General features: G+C 37.7%; 4 protein-coding genes across 9 annotated transcripts; all 4 read left to right on the forward strand.

Annotated features, from left to right (window-relative positions):
* The first annotated feature begins 3884 nt into the window (after positions 1-3884).
* LOC141915321 (macrophage-expressed gene 1 protein-like) lies at positions 3885-6047 on the forward strand. The gene has a single exon (XM_074806811.1). It carries the CDS (start codon positions 3885-3887, stop codon positions 6045-6047), a length of 2163 nt encoding a protein of 720 aa, XP_074662912.1.
* A 1955-nt stretch (positions 6048-8002) lies between these two features.
* Positions 8003-13009, forward strand: LOC141909613 (ciliary microtubule associated protein 1A-like). 2 transcript variants are annotated; one of them, XM_074800123.1, is made up of 6 exons: positions 8003-8187; positions 10355-10763; positions 10872-10996; positions 11087-11227; positions 11628-11730; positions 12090-13009. In XM_074800123.1, exons 2-5 carry the CDS (start codon positions 10367-10369, stop codon positions 11718-11720), a joined length of 756 nt encoding a protein of 251 aa, XP_074656224.1. In that variant the 5' UTR covers positions 8003-8187; positions 10355-10366; the 3' UTR covers positions 11721-11730; positions 12090-13009. The 2 variants fall into 2 exon arrangements, with proteins under 2 accessions (XP_074656224.1, XP_074656232.1); XM_074800131.1 differs by lacking the exon at positions 11628-11730 and having other exon boundaries at positions 8006-8187.
* A 495-nt stretch (positions 13010-13504) lies between these two features.
* On the forward strand, positions 13505-14975 carry LOC141915027 (transmembrane protein 45B-like). 3 transcript variants are annotated; one of them, XM_074806401.1, is made up of 2 exons: positions 13505-13617; positions 14102-14975. In XM_074806401.1, exon 2 carries the CDS (start codon positions 14150-14152, stop codon positions 14966-14968), a length of 819 nt encoding a protein of 272 aa, XP_074662502.1. In that variant the 5' UTR covers positions 13505-13617; positions 14102-14149; the 3' UTR covers positions 14969-14975. The 3 variants fall into 3 exon arrangements, with proteins under 3 accessions (XP_074662502.1, XP_074662504.1, XP_074662505.1); XM_074806403.1 differs by lacking the exon at positions 13505-13617 and adding an exon at positions 13687-13773; XM_074806404.1 differs by lacking the exon at positions 13505-13617 and adding an exon at positions 13688-13804.
* Positions 14976-16056: 1081 nt separating this feature from the next.
* LOC141915028 (ciliary microtubule associated protein 1B-like) lies at positions 16057-20825 on the forward strand. Of its 3 annotated transcripts, none has more exons than XM_074806406.1 (5): positions 16057-16122; positions 18669-19081; positions 19387-19496; positions 19586-19723; positions 20320-20825. In XM_074806406.1, exons 2-5 carry the CDS (start codon positions 18688-18690, stop codon positions 20410-20412), a joined length of 735 nt encoding a protein of 244 aa, XP_074662507.1. In that variant the 5' UTR covers positions 16057-16122; positions 18669-18687; the 3' UTR covers positions 20413-20825. The 3 variants fall into 3 exon arrangements, with proteins under 3 accessions (XP_074662507.1, XP_074662508.1, XP_074662506.1); XM_074806407.1 differs by lacking the exon at positions 16057-16122 and adding an exon at positions 18077-18108; XM_074806405.1 differs by lacking the exon at positions 16057-16122 and adding an exon at positions 18438-18520.
* The last annotated feature ends 860 nt before the right edge of the window (positions 20826-21685 follow it).

Consider the following 21685-nt stretch of genomic DNA (forward strand, 5'->3'; position numbering starts at 1 on the left):
TCTCCGTCACATTAAAGGAAGCAAACGAAATTGAAATCAATCGGTTTTTGAAAGTTGAATTGTTGTTTATCTGTCAACGATAAAGAACGCTGTCGTTAACTGTGGCCTGTAGTTATTGGTTATGTGTTGTTGCCTCTTGGCGTTTTCGACACGGCGTAAATATGATTTGATTAACTAGATTTATTACAATAAACGACGGAAAGGGACTGGAATTCCCTGGAGTAAAATGCATCAAGTCCAACTACATCAGTATAACATCGGTAGAATTGACTTCGAGTAAGAAGACTAAGTGATACTTATCACACACTGAAACGATCTCGAACGTGTTTATTAGCATCGCGGGCGCAGTTAATGTATCAAATGTCCAAGTAGTTGATCCCGTGGGTTAGTTTTATAAAGGCACGGCTACGGATGCTCTATGTGCAATCTATACGGAAGAAATGACTCCGCAATTTCATAAACTAACAGTGATTTATCTTTGAACACCGACTCCGGATTATCACCGTAACCATATTCAACGGTTTTTCGAAATTCTTTTAAGACGCGTTCTTTTTGTAAAAGTAGTGTAACGTAAGTTTCTAGCCCTATTCCGGACACTGCTGGTGTAAGATTATTCTGGAATTAGTTCGTTTCTGGTAAATACTTGATTTTGAAGTAATATCACGTATCGGCGAGATTGCCTTGAGATTATTAGGGTAACGAGAAGTTTTGTCAACAATACACAGTTTTTATTATAAAGATGGCAACTGAATACTAATTAGGCACGCGCCTGATATACGTCATCCTCCCTCTGCAGGGACTCGAACCTGATAGCATCGCTACACTCAGCCACGGCACGAACCCCTGCATCAGTAGACCGGGTGCGCAGGTACATGCGCAGCTTTTCGAACGAAAACTGGCGGCACCAATCAGATTGCTCGTTGTATAATCGTTGAGGCAAATTTCAAGGAAGAACTATAAATGGGAAAACCCGGGCTAAAATAAAACGGGATTTCTGATTGGCTAAAAATCACATCATCTGAACTGCGCATGTATCTGCGCACACGGTCGATTATGGCAGGGTTTCTTCGTGCCGTGGCAATCTCGATGCCATTAGGTTCGAATCCCTGCCGGGGGAGGATGGATATACGTACGTACTCATTTGTAAACAATGTTCTTCTTTTAGTCAGCGTTCATAGAAAAAAACCCGTATTCGCTGTCACGTGTTGAGAAGAGATTTAAATTGACGGTTTCGCGGCGAGGTTTATCATTATAACCAGCTCGCTCTTGACTTAAATCCGTGAAATCACTCGGAAATGATTATATTTCGACGGTGATTCATCTTTTGAATCTTGGCTCGGATACAAATCGAAAGCCTGTACGACTGTGATATCAAAGATTCTCATATAGTTAAGAATGTTATCTAATTTTATGCCCAACGATTTTTCGTGCGTTGAATCCAGCGATTCGACGTCTTTGCCATCGTTTATCCTTTTTTCATTCATTCTAGTGCGATGAAACGCATCCCGTAGAAAATGGATTTGAAGCCGATTCCATTTCTAGTCAGTATAGTGTTAACGACTTAACTCCACAAAACCCAATCTCCGAATCCGATTAGTAGTGATTCATAACATGAACAAACAAAAACCATGAATGTATAAGACGAACAACGAACACCGAAGACAAAAATTGAGAATAAAACAGAGGTTGAAGCTTCCATAGCACAGGTTTGACTTATTATCAAAATAAACATTAGAATGCCATCGAGGATGCGCCCCATAACAAATCGATATAGAATGAAAAAAGGCTATGATGGCTGAGTGGATATTCAATCAACTGAGATGACCAGTTGTGATTTATCATATCAGAGTAGATAAACATGAAGCCACCATTACATTAATGGGAATTCAATCACACTGATAACATCATCTTATTCCGACATATATGGGCAAGAATTAATAATCTAAGGGTATGTCACCAGTATCTCTAAACCTATATTTACCCAGACCTCTTCGCGTGTTTTTCGAAGGTCGTATTGCTTTTTAATTTCACGATGATATTGATATATGAAAAATCTTTACGTTCTCGTAGTAGCCTTCGTAAATAAAACACGCGATAAACCTCTCAATTTTTCTATCGAATCACGTAATATTGATATTAATGAAACTATTTGATTCGGAAGGCGTTTAGATGCGTAATACTGAATGGATGATACTCATTTCGTGTGTTCTTAACTATGAAGATGTAGTTCTCGCGAGCTTATGGATTTTGAATAGGTAATTAAACAATAATTACTGGTAATCTAATTGATACGTTAATTAATCCGGCTGATGGACTTCAGCGACAACTTCACAATCAACGACTGTTCAATTTGTTTGGCGTTTAATCACGTCATACGCAACGTAAATCTAACGTAATCCGTCATTATCCGTGACGTCATTTCAATTTCTTATCAATTGGCTCGGAGAGACTTTTTTGATATAGTACAAGCGAAACGTAAGAATAACCACGGAATTCCGATGATGGAAGGTTTTACGAAACTTGTATAGAAATTGCCAGCCAGTGATTCGTAGCTAATCTATATCGTAAATGAAGAAACGGTGGATATGATTTCAAGTTTTCTTATTCTTCTTATTTGCGCTGTTGTAACGCGAGGTAAGTCTATACTCCTCTCATTCGCTCAAATTCGACTCTACGATAACAAAAGCCCTCGGCTTTTATTTCTACTTTCCTTTCCGATGCCCCACATTGCGGTGTCACATTTATAGGAGTGGTTGCTCTTCGCCTCCTCTTTGCATTTTTCGTAGGCAGAGTTGGGAAGTTCATATCTGCCTATGTGTGTACGGGGATAAATTCACTTTGACGTTTGTAAATTTGATTTATTTTCCTCAATACCATAAGAGGTAGCTTGTTACCGGGATGAAATGTTCTAACGCGATAACCGTTCAATATATACCACGACGGTGGGTAAATTCAATTTCACCCGAAATGACAGCGAACTGAACACTCCTATTACGAACGAATTCGAATAAATACGATGAAAATATCGGAGAGTCGCCGAGGTTTGCTAATTGCTCTAGAATTCAGTGATTGATAATCTATACATATATTAGTGAAAGATGATCGAGTCTTAATACAGAATCTACGAAAGCGTCCTGGAGACATTTGGAAAAAGATTTCGAGGTTGATTCCGAGTAGGCAACTCGGAATAAAGTAGTTTTCCTAGTTAAAGTGATTTTTGGAGGTTTATTCCTAACTTCGACATTTTTCTTTAGATATATAATTATGTCCCCAGGACGCTTCCGCCAGAATCCATCATTTACACTGAATATCATTCTTCATCGCACGTGAAATGAATTATTTTTCGTAGGTTCCGCGGCTAAATGGACGATGGGTAGCGGTACGTGTAAACAGATTGTACGTACCAAATATCTGATATCGGTGGCACAATGTATAAACGCTTGCGAAGCCGGTCAAGACCCGTTTTATTCAGATAACCAGTGTACCGGCTTCATTTACGATGGGTTTTACTGCAAAAACGTGAAATACTGTGAACTACGCAGTTCTGGCACCTCCAAGATTTATTACAAGACCATAGGTAAAGATGAATAGCATACAACTACATTTCGATGTAACTTTTTTCCATTTAACTATAAATTGCCTGTTGATATCTGATAAGCTAAAAATCTTGGACTACAGCCTTGAAGTAGCATTTGGAAAGGTGAGTTTATCACATTCATTGAAATGAACATCTTAATTGGTTCAATACACTGTTTTTATCTTATCTTTGCAAACACGGTTTTCAAACACATTTACGAAGGTAAAACATATATCGAAGTAGGGTATATGCTTCGATACAAGTCATATTGCTCCGTTTGCAAAATTGAGTGTCTACTGTAATTACGATGTTATTTTGTGTTTTTGCGACTCTAAGCTTGCTCGCACGAGCTCGGATAGATGCTGAAAATACCGCGTTTTCAAAATGGGATCCTCAACATTGTCCCCAAGACATCAGACCTATCGACGTACTACCAGGAAAAGGTTGGGACAATCTTCAAAACAGACCACTCGGACAAATACTGTCGTTGAATTTCTCCAGATGTCGCCTCAGTTACGATAGAGCTTACATGATACCGGATAATGTGGATGTTTCTCCATCGCGTGTGAGTCAGGTGGACGTTTACGCCGAAACGATTAAACACTGGTCACAGTATCAAAGTACCACTTCGAAAGGCATCAACGTCGGAGCGGAAATGATGTTTAAGCCGCTGGGTAAGATCTCCGGATCTTATTCGGACGATTTTCAACGGAATAAACTTCATTACGTCAATCGAAAATCGTTCACAACGAGGCTACAACTACGCCATGAAATCTATGACGTCGCGGCGGAAGTGAATTCTCCTCTACATCCGGTTTTTAAATCGCGTCTACTCGAAATAGCGTCCCATTTACAGGCTGGGGATTTGAGAACTGCGAACTTTTTGTCGCAACTGCTGGTCAGGGATTACGGGACTCATGTTATTACAGAAGTTACCGCGGGTGCTGCACTCATCCAGGAAGATAGGCTACTAAATTCGTTTTCGCTAGGTGGCGGTGGTATCGTCTCAGAAAGTACAATAGCTGCTGCAGCTGGTGCCACATTCTTCGGTAAACTATCAATCGGCGGTAATACCACGCATAAAACCGGAATTTCGGACACGACCTTGACCTATTACCTGACCAACCGTACCAGTTCTAGTTTCGGCGTCATAGGTGGCGCTCCGTTCGATTATACGAAAACAGTTGACGAATGGCGGCAAACGATCCCGACTAATCTAGCGGCAATAAATCGAAATGGAGAACCGATGTTCAGTTTGGTGAACAGATATAATTTACCGAGACTTCCAGCGACGACAATAAAAGACCTTCAAAATTGTGTACAAGACGCCGTGAAACAATACTACATCCATAACGCCCACTTCGGCTGTTTAGACAGTAATTCTAAACATTTCGATGTCAGAGCAAATATCGGACCGGACAACGAATGCGCAGAAAACAAAAATAATTTTACGTTTGGTGGAATTTATCAAAAATGCATCGGCGCTACTTGCGACGGACTGACGCAAGTTAATCCTAAAACGGGTAATTACACGTGCCCCGACGGGTTCCAGTCCGTTCTGCTATACTCAGGGGCTCGACGAGCGTGTCTACGAAAATGCGAACGATCGTTTCTATTCTTTAAACATTGTTATGACGATTGTACGATCGTACAAGACGACCAGAATACGAGATACGGTATCTACTGGTGTTCGCCGATATCCGGTGTTCAACAAAACAGCGGATATCTTTTCGGCGGTATCTATAATTACATGAATAATAATCTACTGACGAAAGATCAAAGCTGCCCCGAAAATTTCTATCCGTTGAATTTCGGTCCCGGTACCACGATCTGCCTCAGTGACGACCAAGAACTCGCTAAATCGAGCTCAGTCTCTTTCGGTGGTTTTTTTAGTTGCAAATCAGGCAACCCATTGAGTATCAATGAAAATAAAATGCTCGGAGTATCGGCCGTCCCGGATCTGGCCACGTATTTTCGCGACAACAAAGCGTCGCTGTGGCCGAAACGTTGCCCCAGTGGTTTCAACCAACATTTAGCAGCTATCGTCGATTCGTGTGAGATCATGTACTGCGTCAAAGCGTTAACGTTCGTTTCGGAAACTCTACCGCCATTAAATCGTCCGCCTTATTCCAGCATGCCATCTATGATTAACAACGGTAGTCTTATCTTGTTCACTCGTTCGCAACGGATTCTTTACAAGAAGAATGCCGGTTCCGATTGGGAAGAATCTTCGCCGGAACGAGTTGGTATTATACACCAAGGATCATTAGCTTCTGATGATGCGACGACGACCGTTCAGCCCGGTGTAACTGCCGCCCTCACTATTGCCTGTACGTGTCTGATAGCTGTGATGGTGGCTGCAATCGTGTTCGGTGTACGCAAATTTCGAAGGAATTCTCGTCAACAACCCCATCATTCACTCCCGAATCAGCATTACAGAGCTAGCGAACAAACTGTATCAATTGAATAGAATGATCCCTTTCTCAACTGAAATTATAATCATTATCATTCATTGATTCATCTTAGACCAATAGAACTTGTCCAGCGGTTAAACAGTCCTATATGCGTAAGCGCATTGTAGACTCCGCCTTCATCGGCGTTTGGGCTGTAAATATTTCACTGCCGAGATTAGGGTCAGTTTGAAGGATTAATGAAATCAACGAAAATTCTTAGTAAATTTCAGTTAGATAAATGGTTTACCAGTCACTGGTGTATCAAATATAATTTCAAGATTTCGTTGATATTTATTTCAGTTATTGAATGATGAATGAATGAATTTATAACATCTTTTTTCAATCGATAGTATTATCAGATATTATTCGAGCGTTGTTCCGCCATTTATTTTACAGCAAGAAAATAAATAGCCGTTCTAATGCATGAGTCAAGATCTGTAATTACGCTTTCGAACCGTAACCGACATGAATTTCAACACAGATTTCAGTAATCGCTTGAAAGACTTCAAATAAGTATTAATACCGTTTTATGTTTTATGTGAACAGCTAAGGGGTAACATATCGGTCACGTTCCACGCACACAGAAGAATACGAGATATTGAATTGCGGTATTCAAATTCTATAGACTGCGCGTAGCAATTTGGAAAAAAACGGCGACAAATCGATATTGAATTACCCATTTACATGAGTACAAGAAAGAACATTTAGAAAAAAAAACATGGAAGATTATTTACATTTTAACAGTGAGCGGTACAGGCCTACCGCGTATATTCCGGGGTTTTGAAAAATTGAATAATATTTCCATACTTAAACATTGTATTTACCAACGGACATCCCACGTGTAGAATAAGCGACAGATCGGTAAACAGTTCTAATTGGACAGAACAAATAAAATGGTTTCACCAATATTTGCAAATATCGAACAATCTATAATATATCGTAAAACACAGGGATATAAACATCTGAAATTGGGTAGAGCACGATGACCATTAACGAAACACTCTCTTCGTGTCGTACCAATATAGAATCCCTCACTCAGAAACTGATATAGAATCCCTCACTCAGAAAGTGATATAGAATCCCTCACTCAGAAACTTATATAGAATCCCTCACTCAGAGAGTGATATAGAATCCCTCACTCAGAAACTTATATAGAATCCCTCACTCAGAGAGTGATATAGAATCCCTCACTCAGAAACTGATATAGAATCCCTCAATCAGAAAGTGATATAGAATCCCTCACTCAGAAACTTATATAGAATCCCTCACTCAGAGAGTGATATAGAATCCCTCACTCAGAAACTGATATAGAATCCCTCAATCAGAAAGTGATATAGAATCCATCATTCAGTAAAGCAAGACCGAAAAGTTTTCGTTCAAGGTTATGATCTATCATCGACGTTTCAGCTATATCCTGTCTACAGGCATAATAAGGTTACAGCAAAATTATGGCATATCAAAACAATCCACATCAGAGCAGGCGCGGAACCAGGATTTTTGCCGAAACATCATACAAAACATTAAAAACATCGTAAAAACATCATAAAAACAGTTACTTTTCAGACTCGTTTTTCTTTCCGAATGTGAGATTTTATTCAATATACTTTAATAAGTCAGTTCCCCAATCAGTTCGCTGAGATTTCAAGACTCGACAAGCAATGCCGTAATGTACATGATCTGAATCTTTGACGGTGGGTCAAAAAATTAAATGATTAGTTGTTCATGACAACGAAATCCCTTAACGAGTAAATTTGAATATCGTTTCAACAGAATTGAGACTTGTAGATTAATTGATTATGTAAATCGCATAGAATACAATCAATCTATAGGTCTGATCGAGGATTATACGTAACATGTATAAAAGCGATCAGCTCAATTAAACTGCTGCTGTTTCGACGTGTAGAAAAACTTGTTGTATATAAAGCGTTAGCGACGGTAGCGACCTATTAGTAGTATAGTAGGGTCTCGATCGAATCGTAAACCAGGTCCGTGTGATCGCGCGTCGTCTTTTTCTTGGCAACATTAGACGGTGACTGATTGTGACACTCGTGGCGCCCCTAGTTACCACTTCAGTGTCATATACACGGAAAACTGTTGATTGTCATTTGCAGTATCGGACATCAGTACATTATTTCCACTATTTCTCAGTGGTTGCAGGTGAGTGTCTGTATGTAAGAAATATTATCAAAAAAGTAATCAGTCATTTGAAATAGCCATTCGAAAGTTTATACGCGAAGTAAAAACGAAAAAAAAAGTTAAGAGCGAATGTGACTTTCACTGAATATCGTCTCGTCACTATATACCACTTGAGGCGAAAACTTGATTCGAGATCGAGAGCTATTGATATAATATCTTTCTTCTGAAAACAGTTTTGCCTTCCTACTGGTTTTAGCTATTTCACTACTGCGAGATGTTTGCGATCGCGTGTCAATTGGCTAATAATATTGAATTCGTTACACGTGTATACCATATCACATCATATACCGGGAAATTTCATGTATATATCATCACTACTGCTGAAACTATCTTGAGCAGGTTTCATTATTAGTTCGACAATAGTTCAATTCAGCTCTATATTATTACGCTTTGAGAGTTATTGGTCGAATACGTATTGGTTGCTAAGGACGCGAAAGGCGCAGTCACACATAATATATGCTCGAACTGATTTCACTCGATGTATAAATAAATACAACTAAAAGCCTGTTATCGGAGATATGTAATATTGATTGCTGTCAATAAGGTTAGTACAAACTCATTTTATCACACGTGCAATATAACCACTTACGGACGAACGATCTTAGATATGAAATGAAATAAATTATATTCGCATCGATTTACCTGTATATTTCAAGAGAAAATGTTTCAAGAGCTCTTTTGAACAGTTTGTAGAAAACGCAATATCATATCGTTATTCTATATTGATATAAGCATCGATAATCACCTAGACCGTTCAGATCTCAAATCATGATTTGAAATTAATTGAAATAAGTTAACCAAAGTCGAATCTTAAGCTAGAAAAGTATAACTGAGCTCAGCTTTCTAGTGAAACTGTCGATAGTGTCACTCGATATGGCTCATCCATCTCTACTACGATCCATCAAATCGTTCTATTATCGTTCAATGAAAAACAATTAATTATTAATAAAAACTACATGTATGATTAGTATATTGAACGGCTACACAACATGGATATTTGGTACTAATTGTATGCAAACTATAAGAATAAAGAGATACTAGGTAATGAGTGATACTAGAGTTTTAACGTTTACAGATAAGCAAGGCGTTAACGGGATTTCTCTCTTATTCATCTTACACGGATATTGTGTATCTTCTCGACTTATAAATAAGGCTTCGATATCTATCTCTCATAAACTGTACTACCTTAAAAATGCGCTATCAAAATTTCAATGAAACATATTCCAGAACTTTCCCACTAAATGCATTGAATTTTCGAGTATCGAAGTCAAACTTGATCTATATATTAACTCTTTGAAAAGCATTTTAATTACGAGAGAATTCTCTCGTCCGTTGTAACGGTGTCTACTGGTTTTCATACCGTGCGACACATTATTCTTCAACGCTGTAAGAATAAAAAGTGATTAAATTGTAAATTTATAGTTGTCTTGTGTTTACATACAGCTGTTGTGCGGGGTAACGATATTATATCAAACATCAAAGATTTCATCGACTTCACGTTTAATCTGATAATTAAGTAACTATGGCAATCAATTAACGTTATTTACGCTGTTTCATATAAAACAAGACCAAGAAAACATGTCTTTAGGAAGAGAACTTCACTGTTCTGGTAAATTCCTTTCGAGGAGGGCATGTCATTTTATGAGAGATTTCTAATAAAGAAATCTGTTGATAACCTTATGCGCTACTTCGTAATAAACTCAAGTCATGTAATAAGATATCGAGGAGTTATGTAATGGGCTAATCGGGTTGGTTTCATGTCAGATCACTTAGTTGAATATAGATCGTTATTCGTTCCTCGCTGAATTCGTTGTCTACGGTTTAATTCGGCGCTAGAATTCTACCGTACGCATCAATAAAGACAGCTTTCACAAACAGGATATGAACGGTAAATAATTAACGAGGAATCGGCTTTTCACTCAGTCGGACCGGTAGTGACGTATAAAAAGAGAATCATAAACCGTTTACCGTGACTTCATAATCCAGTGGTTCGCGTCCTTAGCAACCTTTAACTACTAGAACAGTAGAGTAAACAATCACCAGTCAAACGACGTTAATTTGGTCAACAAGTGTTCTCGGACGCGCTGAAGGGCTGATATTTAATACGTATTCATTTGTGTGATTTTAGGATTTATAGAAAATGGCCAATAAGACGATACCAAGGTGTCCACCGGCTGCTGCCTACGGTACAAGCCCTGGACCCGGTAAATACGGTCTCCCAGGAATAATTGGTCGACGAGATCATGACCCGAGGAGTGTCCACTTTAAAGGACCCGGTTGGGTGTTTGGAACCAAGCACGGTAAATTCAGAGATGATTGTAGCCCTGGCCCGAAGTACGATCCGGGACGACAAACCCGTCACGGAGGCGACGGCGCTCAGAAATATTCGCTTTACAGCCGAGCACGCGATCCTTCGACATTCAAGACGCCGGGAGCAGGGGCTTACCGCCCGGAGGAGCACTGTGCCGTTTATCACAAAGCACCTATCTTCAGTTTCGGTTCCAGACATAGATCCCGAAGGACAGATGATACACCAGGTAAATTGAATTTGGTATAAGAGAAAAGTAACAATTTTCGGAACGATTTTCGGAATACAACCTGATCGATATCCAGCTAAATATATGTATTTCATTTATGTATAACAGGACCAAACCGATATTCATTGCCAAACATGTTGGGTAAAACACCGCAGTCAAACAAAGTATCAATGCCAGGATATTCACTATCGGGACGCAGTAAACAAGGAAGCTTCCACGAGGATTTAACCCACGTAAGTGTAAATGGTCGTTCGAATATCTAATCGAAGTTGAAACAATATAAATCAATTTATAAAACACCATCGCTTACATATATTTCACAGACGCCAGGACCAGGAACGTATAAGATCACGAATCCAGATATATTCAAGGATGCGTTACCTAGATATTCGATGATTGGTAGAAACTCAATGCCTGGAGACACAACGACGAAACCAGGACCAGGTGCCCACTCCCCTGAAACTGTGAGTATATATCTACATAGTGTAAATATAGACCTAGAATCATAGACAATACCTTCAGTCGCTTTGCTTTTGTGTACTCAGATCTTAAATGCAATATATATATCCTAAGCTCTAATTCTACGTATCAGCAACTTATACATGTGTATCTATTATCTATATTCGTAGTCTACCCATACTTATCATATCGTGTATCGTAAATCTATTAATTTCTCCGCTAAAAAGGCTTTCTAAATACCTTTTGAATATGTGTGAAAAAATGGATCCAGTTCCATCAGAGGCTCAAAAATAATCCAACTATAAACAGTCAAATAAGGAACAGACTGTAGAACCGGGTCTTGGATATTCACACACATTGCACGCTCTATGCTTATGACTATATTAGAAAACATATTTTAAATAGGTTCGAGTTAACAAACGAGATGCACCAAAATTCTCGTTCGGTACCCGCCATTCTGAATATGTTGCTCCGCTTATAATCGAAGTGAAGGATTAGCCGTGTTTAGGTATGTATGAATAGATAAATCCCGCATTGCTAAGAAATATTTTAGCAGAACATCGAAATCTCGTAGTATCTTATTGTTATTTTTCGTTTTTGTTGTTAACTGTCTATACATTTGAATTGAGCTAAACCACAAAAATAGAAGAAAAAACTATGAGATCAATTTAACGTTTCGAGTCTAATTCTATGAATTGTGAAAGAAGGCTCATAATATTTGCGCCTTAACGTCAAACTTCTCTTATAGTTTTTGTCTTCATCAATTCGAGACTGCATCTTTTCGTTAATTTCAAAAATAAAGATAATGATACTGAAATCCATGAAAATGAGACACTGAAAATTGATTTTGATTGGATTTTTTTTCAGAGACGCGCGCAGACCGCTGGACCATCATTCGGTATCCGCCATAGCCCGTATATAGCACCATTGATCGTCGAAGTGTGCGACTAGGAGATTAACGCTGTCTTCGTGCAAAACAAAATCCGAATGGAGAAAAATTTACTACCAAATTTCATTTCAACGAAAATAGATCAAATTAATATTTTAAGAATTCAATTCCAGAACTTACATATTACCGTTTTTTTTACAATTTTTTTTACGTAGTGCGTGTTGAGAATTTCTCAATAACATCATCATATTCATCACATATTCATTGTCATCATTCGAATAAAATCACTTTTCTTTCATTTAAAATCTTTTTGCAACAAAGTTAGTAAATCCGCTCAGCTAAAACAGATTCCAAATAACAATAGTATTGCCATACGCTGTATTCGACCTTGGAGCAATTATCTTGACAAGATGATTGTTCTAAGTTTTGACATTGCGCGACATTGGTTTCATTGGCTTCAATGAGCCGCTTACGCTTGACGGTCAAAATAATGCGTTGTGACGTCACGCGAAAATCTCGCTTTGCTAGAGAAACGTTTCGCTATGAAGAATATTTTCGCCCTCAAAAGAGAAGTTGCCCATGAGATCACATGAGTCATCGGTTACTTCTCTATGAAAAAAAAACTCTAGTTTAGTGGAATACTGCTGTAGTCACCTGTGATATACATATTACTGAAATGATTTAGAAATATTCTTATCTATCGGTTTCTATTTTCTGGTTTTAAGTTAACATAATTACTATGATATTTTGTTTCATAACTTGTTACCTAGCTTAAGATTCGTGCTGAGTATCGAGTGAACCAGTCTTTAATTCATCATTCCTTTTAAGTACGGATTTTATTTACAGAAAACGTGTACATATAGTGAATATATATAAATGTATAACTAATAAATTGTGGTTGCAGAAATATTATCTTCTTTATCTTATCGATTTTCTCCTTCGTTTTTTCCTTTTGAGCTTAGTGCAGTCGCTCGGGTCATTATTAGCCAATCAGAAATTCCGTTTTGTTTAAGCCTGCCTGGGTTTTCACCTGAAATCATCAATCGCTCCATGTGCGGCAATTAGCCACGTAAAGCGATTTAAAATCCAATTTTTCGTTCAATGATCGTGGCCTTGATAAGTAGATCACGCCGCGCGTGTAGTTGCAACGTGCTCTCTAGGTCTCTCCTAAAACCCTCGCTAGTGTTAGGGTTAGGGTGATACTGTTGTTTTCTTTGCAAAGAGAAAATCATGTACTTTTTTCAATTAATTAATCTACTTGGCGCACACAATTCTAACAGATGTTTGTTGACCTATAATCCAAGCTGCTGTTACTGAATATTTTTACGTGCAGGGGACATTTGACGAAGGCGCCATCTTGTGAACAGATGAAGTTGGAATAGCTGACGTGGTGCGTACGCGATCGCATGATAATATCCTATAAGTATGATATAATCGGGCGCGCGTTTATGATGTAATCTGTTTCTCCAATTTTGCTGGTGATGTAGACCAAAAACGTATTATACGGTAATGCTTTTTGTGTGCTGATGTTTCCAGCGTTTCATTGATATTATGTATACTTAAACTGCAGTCATCATCGACATTCATCGATTTTGACTATAGGACGAGCGAGAGCAGAGAGTGGCATACGCCATTTCAGATTACTGTCAGCTGCTTCAAACAGTAGGTTATGTGACGTTGGACTATAATACCGGTACATCGTTTGCTCAATTTGATGATGGAATTAACAAAATTATGTATATCATAACTATATCAAATGATATTAATGATACGTAATTCTTTTTTTAAAATGTACTGAGATATGAAAGAGGTCAAGATTAAATGGGTTGACTAACTAGTTCAACTAGAAACAATGAGCCGTTGCGAATGGGCACCTCCCAAGTTTCATTAATACAAATGTATAAATATATATACATAGTACAAGAATCGGTAAATGAATATTTTTGCTTAGCTTTTTTCTAGTGTATAACTGATCGCATTTCTATTTCAGATGTTCACCGAGTCACTCCTGAGTTAGCACCACCACGAGACGGAAATCATGCCTACGCTCATAGGGCACGCTATACCCGGCGTATTCTTCTCGGGATTTGCTCTCCATTGGACTATTCAAATTTGGATTCGTTATTTCAAATGCAAACGAAATCAGGAAAAATTCTATAATTCTTGCACGTACCCGTGTTCCTGTTTTTGCGGATGTTTTAAAACCTACCAAGTTGAAAGCGTTTTTAAAGTCCTATTCCTCACAATTGGACTCATTATAGAAATAGTTGTGGGTTATGCCGACGGAACTGTGTCCGTTGCGCAGGGTCAGCATTCTACGATGTACTGCGCTTTCATTGTCGCTGGAATTCTCGATCTTTTGATTCACCACAAAGTTAGATTTATTCCCAAAAATGCCGACTACATGGCATCATTTCTCGCTTTCACAATTGAAGTGATTCTATTCAAGTTCCATCTACACGGTCGCAGCAGTCTGGACGTACAATTGCATACTTTACTAGTTTATGTGGCCGTCCTAAGTGCAATATCACTTTTAGCTGAAATGCGATACCCGAATAGCGTTTTAACTGGACTCGCGCGTTCATTTTCCGTTGGCCTTCAGGGAACCTGGTTAATTCAAATCGGATATATTCTTTATTATCCATCTCCTGATGCATCAGGTTGGGACGGTGAAAACCACGAGCAAATGATGATCACTACAATAATATTTGGTTGGCACATGTTGATTATTTTAATCGCTATAATCACTATCGGAGCGATCGTGAGTCGCTTTTTCCGCTACGATTATTCGAAAAACGACGGATCAAATTTAGGTTTAATTGAACATGTTACTGATATTGAAACCTATAAGGACTAATGGTGAATGTTTTTTTTTCTATGCATATTATTACTTTGCCGCCAAAATTTGGTAAAACGTATACATGTATTTTATTTTTTCAAAATAGTCGATGAAACCTACCTATTTTTTATTTCCACCACCGACATCGTGTTCAGATTTTGAATGAATACGAATGTAATGGATTTGAAGTAATCGAAGATTAAGATGACATTGATACTAGGTATCTATATATCGTGCGAGTCAATCCAACTACATTCATGGAAAAATGTGTGCCAATTTCAATAATGTATTGTTGATATGTCCATTTGAAATAGTCGTTTGACTTAAACAGTATTTGTGACAAAGCTTAATAGGTGAGAGTTTTAAACGTTTGCATGACGTAATAATCGGGGATTTTGGGGGCTTCTACTTTCATTGTATTATATCAATTGTATTAGAGGATTGTAATTTTCTTTTATTAAGATTGTATTACTAAATAATATTTTATAAACTATTTATTTTTTCTATGCTGAGTATTTTATTGTAGTATTATTATATTGCATGAAAGTACGGGAGCGTCGTGACTTCGCATAATCTCAATGAAAAACTCGAAACTTTACATATGTCCCTAGACGCTTCCGTGATTGTAGCCTCTTGTAGTCTCACAGAGACGATTAATTACCGAAAATGATGAAAGAGAAACGTTATAACTAGTCAAACAGCGAGGTTCAGCCATACGTTGATCTGTACGTCCAAATAAATGAAATTTAGTACAACAAATTTCAATGCAAATAACTGTGAATATGGAGAACCGTTGACATTTTGCTTATTATAAAAATGTAATTTCATAACTGACGGCGTCGGTGATTTTTCTCTTGTGATATGCATTTGATATCAAAAATTCTTTAAGACAGTGCAATAAATATTCCTTAAAACGTGCCATGTTTGTACGTTTCATCTTTAAAACTCACTTAGTGGGTTAAGCATGCACGTTTACCTATATTAGTTTTTAATCAAACGGGTTCTTTTGAGACGATAATTATTATATAGGTCGTTCTTTTTAATAATATTGACAACGCCGAGTGCAAGGTGTTTTGTATAAGTTTGAGAAGCTCATAGTAACGCGGGAACTGAACGATAATAAACATATTTTATTATCTGCTTACTAGATATCCATTTGTCTTCGAAGACAGGTAAATTTTATGGTTGTAATTAATGAAATATTGGGTAAATGGTATGTTTATACTGTGTGTTATATATATTTAACGAATATCGATGCATTTAAAATGTCGATTTTTACTGTGAAATCTCATATCCTATATTTCGTGTGGTATGAACTCGGTGCTTTCAGCTTTTTCTATCAATGTGGTTTTAAACACAGATCTATATGAAAAATAAAATAGCTCCTAACCAGCTGGTGAAAATATTTATCTTTTTCATTTTTTTGTATTATCGATTGACATAACGGAAAGTTGATTGATTATTTTGTGGGACGCCAGAGATGATAAGCTTCTGCCGTTGCTAGTGATAGTAGTTGTGGATGCTGGCGTTGCTAAGGACACGGCGGCATAAAACATACGCTTGGGAATAATTTATTCTATGCCCAGCTGACTGTCTGTAAGGATGCAAAAGGGATTTAGTTCTTACAGGAATTTTATTAGAATATTTCGATTAAAAATTTGTTTTCGAGGCCACATTCGAAAGTAGCAAGGATTTAAGTCTATCACACGTAAGTCGTAGTTGATCAAGTAGATTTAATCAACGTATTCAATAGAACGATAACCACACTCAAACGTGGTGAACGGATAATAAGATAAAAATGTCTAAAAATTAAAATAAAAATTAATCTGTAGATAGTGGGTTTTAACTTATTAACGTATTCAATGTATTATACCAAAATATTATTTCCTTCTGAATGGAATATACAAACAGGGCTAGAGTCCTTATATATCCGAGTTTTAAGTAGATTTCTGAAATAATGTTCAAAACAGATTAACAACTCATCGTAGTCCATGATCGATCTCAAAATAGGGATACTCCCTGTTATTTATTTGTTTGGAAGATTTGGTTTGATTTGGTGTCCCGTAAACACTTGCCGGGAACGAAACAAGGGGTTAGCTTTATAAATCGGAAATCGAAGTACAGATAAAGTTGTGTGATCTGCGGTCGAATTAACAGAAGTTTTGATTTAAATCGTAGTACATAATATGGATATTTCGGGTTAATTTTGTTGGTTGTCTTATTTAATACATCTACATTTTGGAAATAACTACAACAAGGTCGAAGATAATATTGTGCATTTTTATATTTTTGGTGGTTTCCAGTGTAAATAGTCCGAAAGTTTATTGTGCTTTTTTCTCTGGTAGGTAGTGATGTAGTCCATGATTTCAACAGAAAGGCATTGTGACTGATTATCGCACGTAGAGTCGACAGGTTTTTAGCGAGTGGTTATGTTTTTGAAAAAAGCTCCCCACATCGCTTGACAATGCGGTATTATTGAGCCATAAATCTCCACACGTCGGGGTTTAAGTTTCAGCGAAATAAATATGGGAATTCATATACTAGAATACACATATGTATGGATTCATAACAACATATTGGCAGCCCATTAAAATAATATTTTTTAAGTTTATATTTGTGTGTGATATAAATACACATGATATGGCGGAAAATGCCATGGATGAATTGGATTATATGGCGGCAGTTTATGAGAAATCAAACCCCATTTATTTTGAACTACTCACACTGCCCATTGATTTGTTTCATTCAAAAGGAATTTTAACCCGTGACCTCAGCACATCAGGCCTCTCCAATCTTTGATCAGATACTTCAAGTTTATCTTATATACGCGTATTATGGATGTAGGATTAGTTTTATTGAAATGATATTAAGTCTTCTCAGACCAACTTCAACGTATATTAATCCTAACCAAATTACTTTTACATTGCAACTATTTTGTGCAGAATGAGAATGATTATGTATTGAACCTATACACAAAGGTTATAGGGCCTCTACGTTCCAACATGATAAGAGTCCTCGACGACGTCAGTATTCGCTGTGAACCTTACCGTCCATTTGGATTGTTGTCATTTTGTAAGGTGTTCCGCTGAATAGGCATTCTATCACTTGGGAGAATCTTTATTTGTAGTAAATCTAATTATCCTGTCTTATCGTTTTTGGTGAGTATTTATTAAAGGTGATATGCCTATCTCTCTTGAGTGTTGATTTTTGTATTCATACCAGTTTTCGAAGTGTATTTTCTATAAGGATTTTCTTGTAGTCATCCAGCTAAATAAACTTGTATTTGAAAGTCCTGTTGCCTTTTTCACTGAACGACTAACGTTTTATGATTATAGTTCATCAATCGAATTTTCCCTACGAATGAAACTTAGTCGTTCCATTGTTCGAACTGTCGGTCCTTTGAAAATGCATAGTATCTATGCGTTGTCAGACCTTTTTGGGTCGAATATGATTAATCGACAACTGAAAGTGATAGTTGAGTTTTAGATTTCAAATACAGCGAGCTACCTGCGCCGGACGTAACGCGGCGTAAACAGTGGCATGTTTACATTTATAAACGTTATACTCGATGTAGGCTTAAGAATGATTCGTTCAAATAATTAAAATATAAGTGGATTTGAATCCATCGATGAGCACGCTTGAGTAATAGTCATGTGAGCGTAGATTCTAAGATGTTCTAATGGATTCATATTAAGGTATATATTACTTCTTATTACAGAGTATTCGATTGATTAACGATGTCATCTGAGACCAAACCTCGAGGTCCTGTAGCTGCCATGTATGGCAGTCCGGGACCTGTGTATAAGCTACCAGGACTGTGTGGACGGCGACAGCATGATCCCAGGAGTATCCATTTCTGTGGTCCTGAGTGGGCGTTCGGAATAAAATCCGGGAAATATCGAGACGATTCCAGTCCCGGTCCGAAATATGTAACAGGCAAAAATACGCGGTTTGGTAAGGACGGAACACCACAGTATTCGATATATGGAAGAAATCGTAATTTGACGATGTTTTCGACCCCTGGACCCGGTACATATTCAGCTGAGAATTGTACCGATAGATCGATGAATAGGGCGCCGGCTTATAGTTTCGGTACGAGACACCGTGAACGAAGGACTGACGATGTTCCAGGTACAGTAATTTTCTTACTTAAACTCAGAATCAACGCCGATAGCCAATGGTGTCTAAAGATTTGAGACATAAGCGCAGAAATGAAACATTCAAAAGATTATTGAGCCCAGCGATTTGGTGCTGTTTCCTACAGCCACAATCGGGTGGGATTTCGGACCGTTTTTGAACTTAAAACTGATGCTGGATCCAGAACCTGAAATTAATTTTTTCTACCACATTTCTAACTACAAATTTTGCATTCAAAATGTACACAATCGGCACGCTATATATCAGTTTTCAACATATGCTGCTTTTTCATTTTCTAGGGCCAAATCGTTACTCATTGCCTCGTGTGAACGTGAATAAAAAATCAGCCCCATCACCGATTGTTGCCAGTCGAAGTAAACAAGGAGGATTTGCTGAAGATCTAAGCCGGGTATGTTTATGAATAGTTCGAGCAGAAATCGAAATGTTGTCTAAAAGCCATATTTAGTATAGGCAATTTTCTGCTATTTTTTCTTTCAGGCTCCTGGTCCGGGAGCATATAAAACAACCGATCCAGATAAATATCTCTGCGCTTTACCGAAATTTACGCTCACAGGACGTAACGAGATGCCTGGTGATAGTACCCGAAAACCAGGTCCAGGAGCTTACTCGCCTAACGTAAGTATTCTAGTAAGAGTTTGATTAGAGTCATTGAGAACGTGTTGGAAAAAAAAACTGAACCAACTATTTATCAAATTGACTATGCAATCATCAAGTAATATTTATGTATAAAACTGAATAGTTGTATTGGAGGATTGGTGTTGCACCAGGTTTCTCTTTTGGTCGTCGGCACTCTCCGTACAAAGTTGCCTTATTCGATTACGACTAGTGAAAGGTAAAAGTTAAAACCGTCGCTAGAAAGATAGATCTGCTAGATCTGATACTACAGATTTATGTAGTTCTTCGTAACTATAGTCAGGCGTGTCTGATGTGTGGGATTCTACTCCGATTCTTTAGAAGTTTCTATACTTTGTAAGACGCTTTCTGAGTAGTTTTATGATATACCTCGTACATGTATATTCTCTATCAATGTATGCATAGATATTTTTTAAATCAAATACTGAACGTCAATAACAGGTAAAGCACAACCGGTAATGTACATAGGTACACTTATTATTATCACAATACACTTATTATGACCCGGAGTTTTTAACTCGAAATTCCAAAGCCTATTTGATCGGAGCATTTATTTGATGTCTTTTTTTATTTTACAGTATCGTTGCCGTTGTAACGCTTCCGGTCCGTCGTTTGGTATACGTCACAGTCAGTACACCGCACCTCTTATCGCGGAACCAATTGATGATTAAGTCATCATATACATTGATTCAAGATTTGGACGTTCAATCGATTGCTCTATATTTTACGTTACCGGACGATGTTCCAAACCACAATTTTGATTTGAATAAGTTTTAATTTGGAAAATCCGACGACTATGACATAACTCCGTAATACTGCAGACAAAAAAGTTTAGGGTATACATATACACTTAAGGTCTGATCGATCAGGCCCCAGGACACCACTTCCCCGGACACTGCAAACATCAAATCTATATATAAATATAAAATCTATAGATAACTAATCGAAACTCATAATATTTTAGTACCCTATCGAATGACATTCACTCAATTTAGCACTCATTATTTGTCAGTTAAATGTTTTTAATTTATAGATATTATGTAATCTGCTTCCACCGTATTAAAAATGATGTAAAAAATGATACCAGTTTTACGACCTTGGACTTGCAGTAAAGGACGAGCGTTACTTTCTACGCTTAGGGCGGTTGCTCCCGGCGTAGCAAGGTCACGGTTAAATACCACCAAAAACCTGATTTTCGTTTCGACGTATTCCGCGCTGGTTCAGGAATGGCAATTCTGGATTACAAACGCCTGTTCGCTGCTACATGTATTAGGTTTGTAGATGCTATTCCGGAATTATAGGAACTCGCCGCACATTGGTACGTAGCCAGAGGCTTTTAACACCTTCCAGCACGTTTTACGAAAAAAAGCAGCGATATTTGAGAATTGCACCCATCGATATTGTAACAAGATTTGTGAAACCATCGCCATAGGATTTAGCCTTATTGGAATTGGAGAATAAAAAAAACATTGTATCCTCGTTCGTCCGCCGTATAAATAGCGATGTCAATACATGTCAATTCAATGTCGACCGGCGAGTGCTGCCCCTGTGTACAACGTTAGCGGGGAAAACGTGAACTAACGTAATACTCGCTTGCCCGAGTCTTTGAACGCCCGTAGTGGACAAACTATTTACCGATTAGCGGGCCGGATTTCCGAAAAAAGCAGTGAAAATACTCAACTGACAAATTTTCTATAAAAGAATTAGTTTTAAAAGAGTAAATTTTATCGGAGTATGTCTAGGTTTGGTGGAAAGACTATAAACTAACTTGATAAGCGAGCCTTTGCTAAAAAATTGAATATCGTTAACCAATAACATAATATATCATTCAAAATTTATAACTATACTAAAAGTTATAAGTTATATTCAAGACGGATCCATAGTATAGAAGCCCTGGGGCATGAGGGTAGCCTAGCTGGAAAGATTATCATAGCATAACCATAC

The sequence above is a fragment of the Tubulanus polymorphus genome, chromosome 1 (genome assembly GCF_964204645.1).
Source record: "Tubulanus polymorphus chromosome 1, tnTubPoly1.2, whole genome shotgun sequence".
In the NCBI taxonomy this organism is placed as follows: Eukaryota; Metazoa; Nemertea; class Palaeonemertea; order Tubulaniformes; family Tubulanidae; genus Tubulanus; species Tubulanus polymorphus.

Coding starts and splice junctions, on each gene's coding strand:
- LOC141909613 (XM_074800123.1), top strand. CDS start 10,367: ATGGCCAATAAGACGATACCAAGGTGTCCACCGGCTGCTGCCTACGGT. Junction 10,997..11,086: donor TCCACGAGGATTTAACCCAC/GTAAGTGTAAAT, acceptor TATATTTCACAG/ACGCCAGGACCAGGAACGTA. Junction 11,228..11,627: donor GTGCCCACTCCCCTGAAACT/GTGAGTATATAT, acceptor TATTTTAAATAG/GTTCGAGTTAACAAACGAGA.
- LOC141915028 (XM_074806406.1), top strand. CDS start 18,688: ATGTCATCTGAGACCAAACCTCGAGGTCCTGTAGCTGCCATGTATGGC. Junction 19,497..19,585: donor TTGCTGAAGATCTAAGCCGG/GTATGTTTATGA, acceptor TTTTTCTTTCAG/GCTCCTGGTCCGGGAGCATA. Junction 19,724..20,319: donor CAGGAGCTTACTCGCCTAAC/GTAAGTATTCTA, acceptor TTTATTTTACAG/TATCGTTGCCGTTGTAACGC.
- LOC141915321 (XM_074806811.1), top strand. CDS start 3,885: ATGTTATTTTGTGTTTTTGCGACTCTAAGCTTGCTCGCACGAGCTCGG.
- LOC141915027 (XM_074806401.1), top strand. CDS start 14,150: ATGCCTACGCTCATAGGGCACGCTATACCCGGCGTATTCTTCTCGGGA.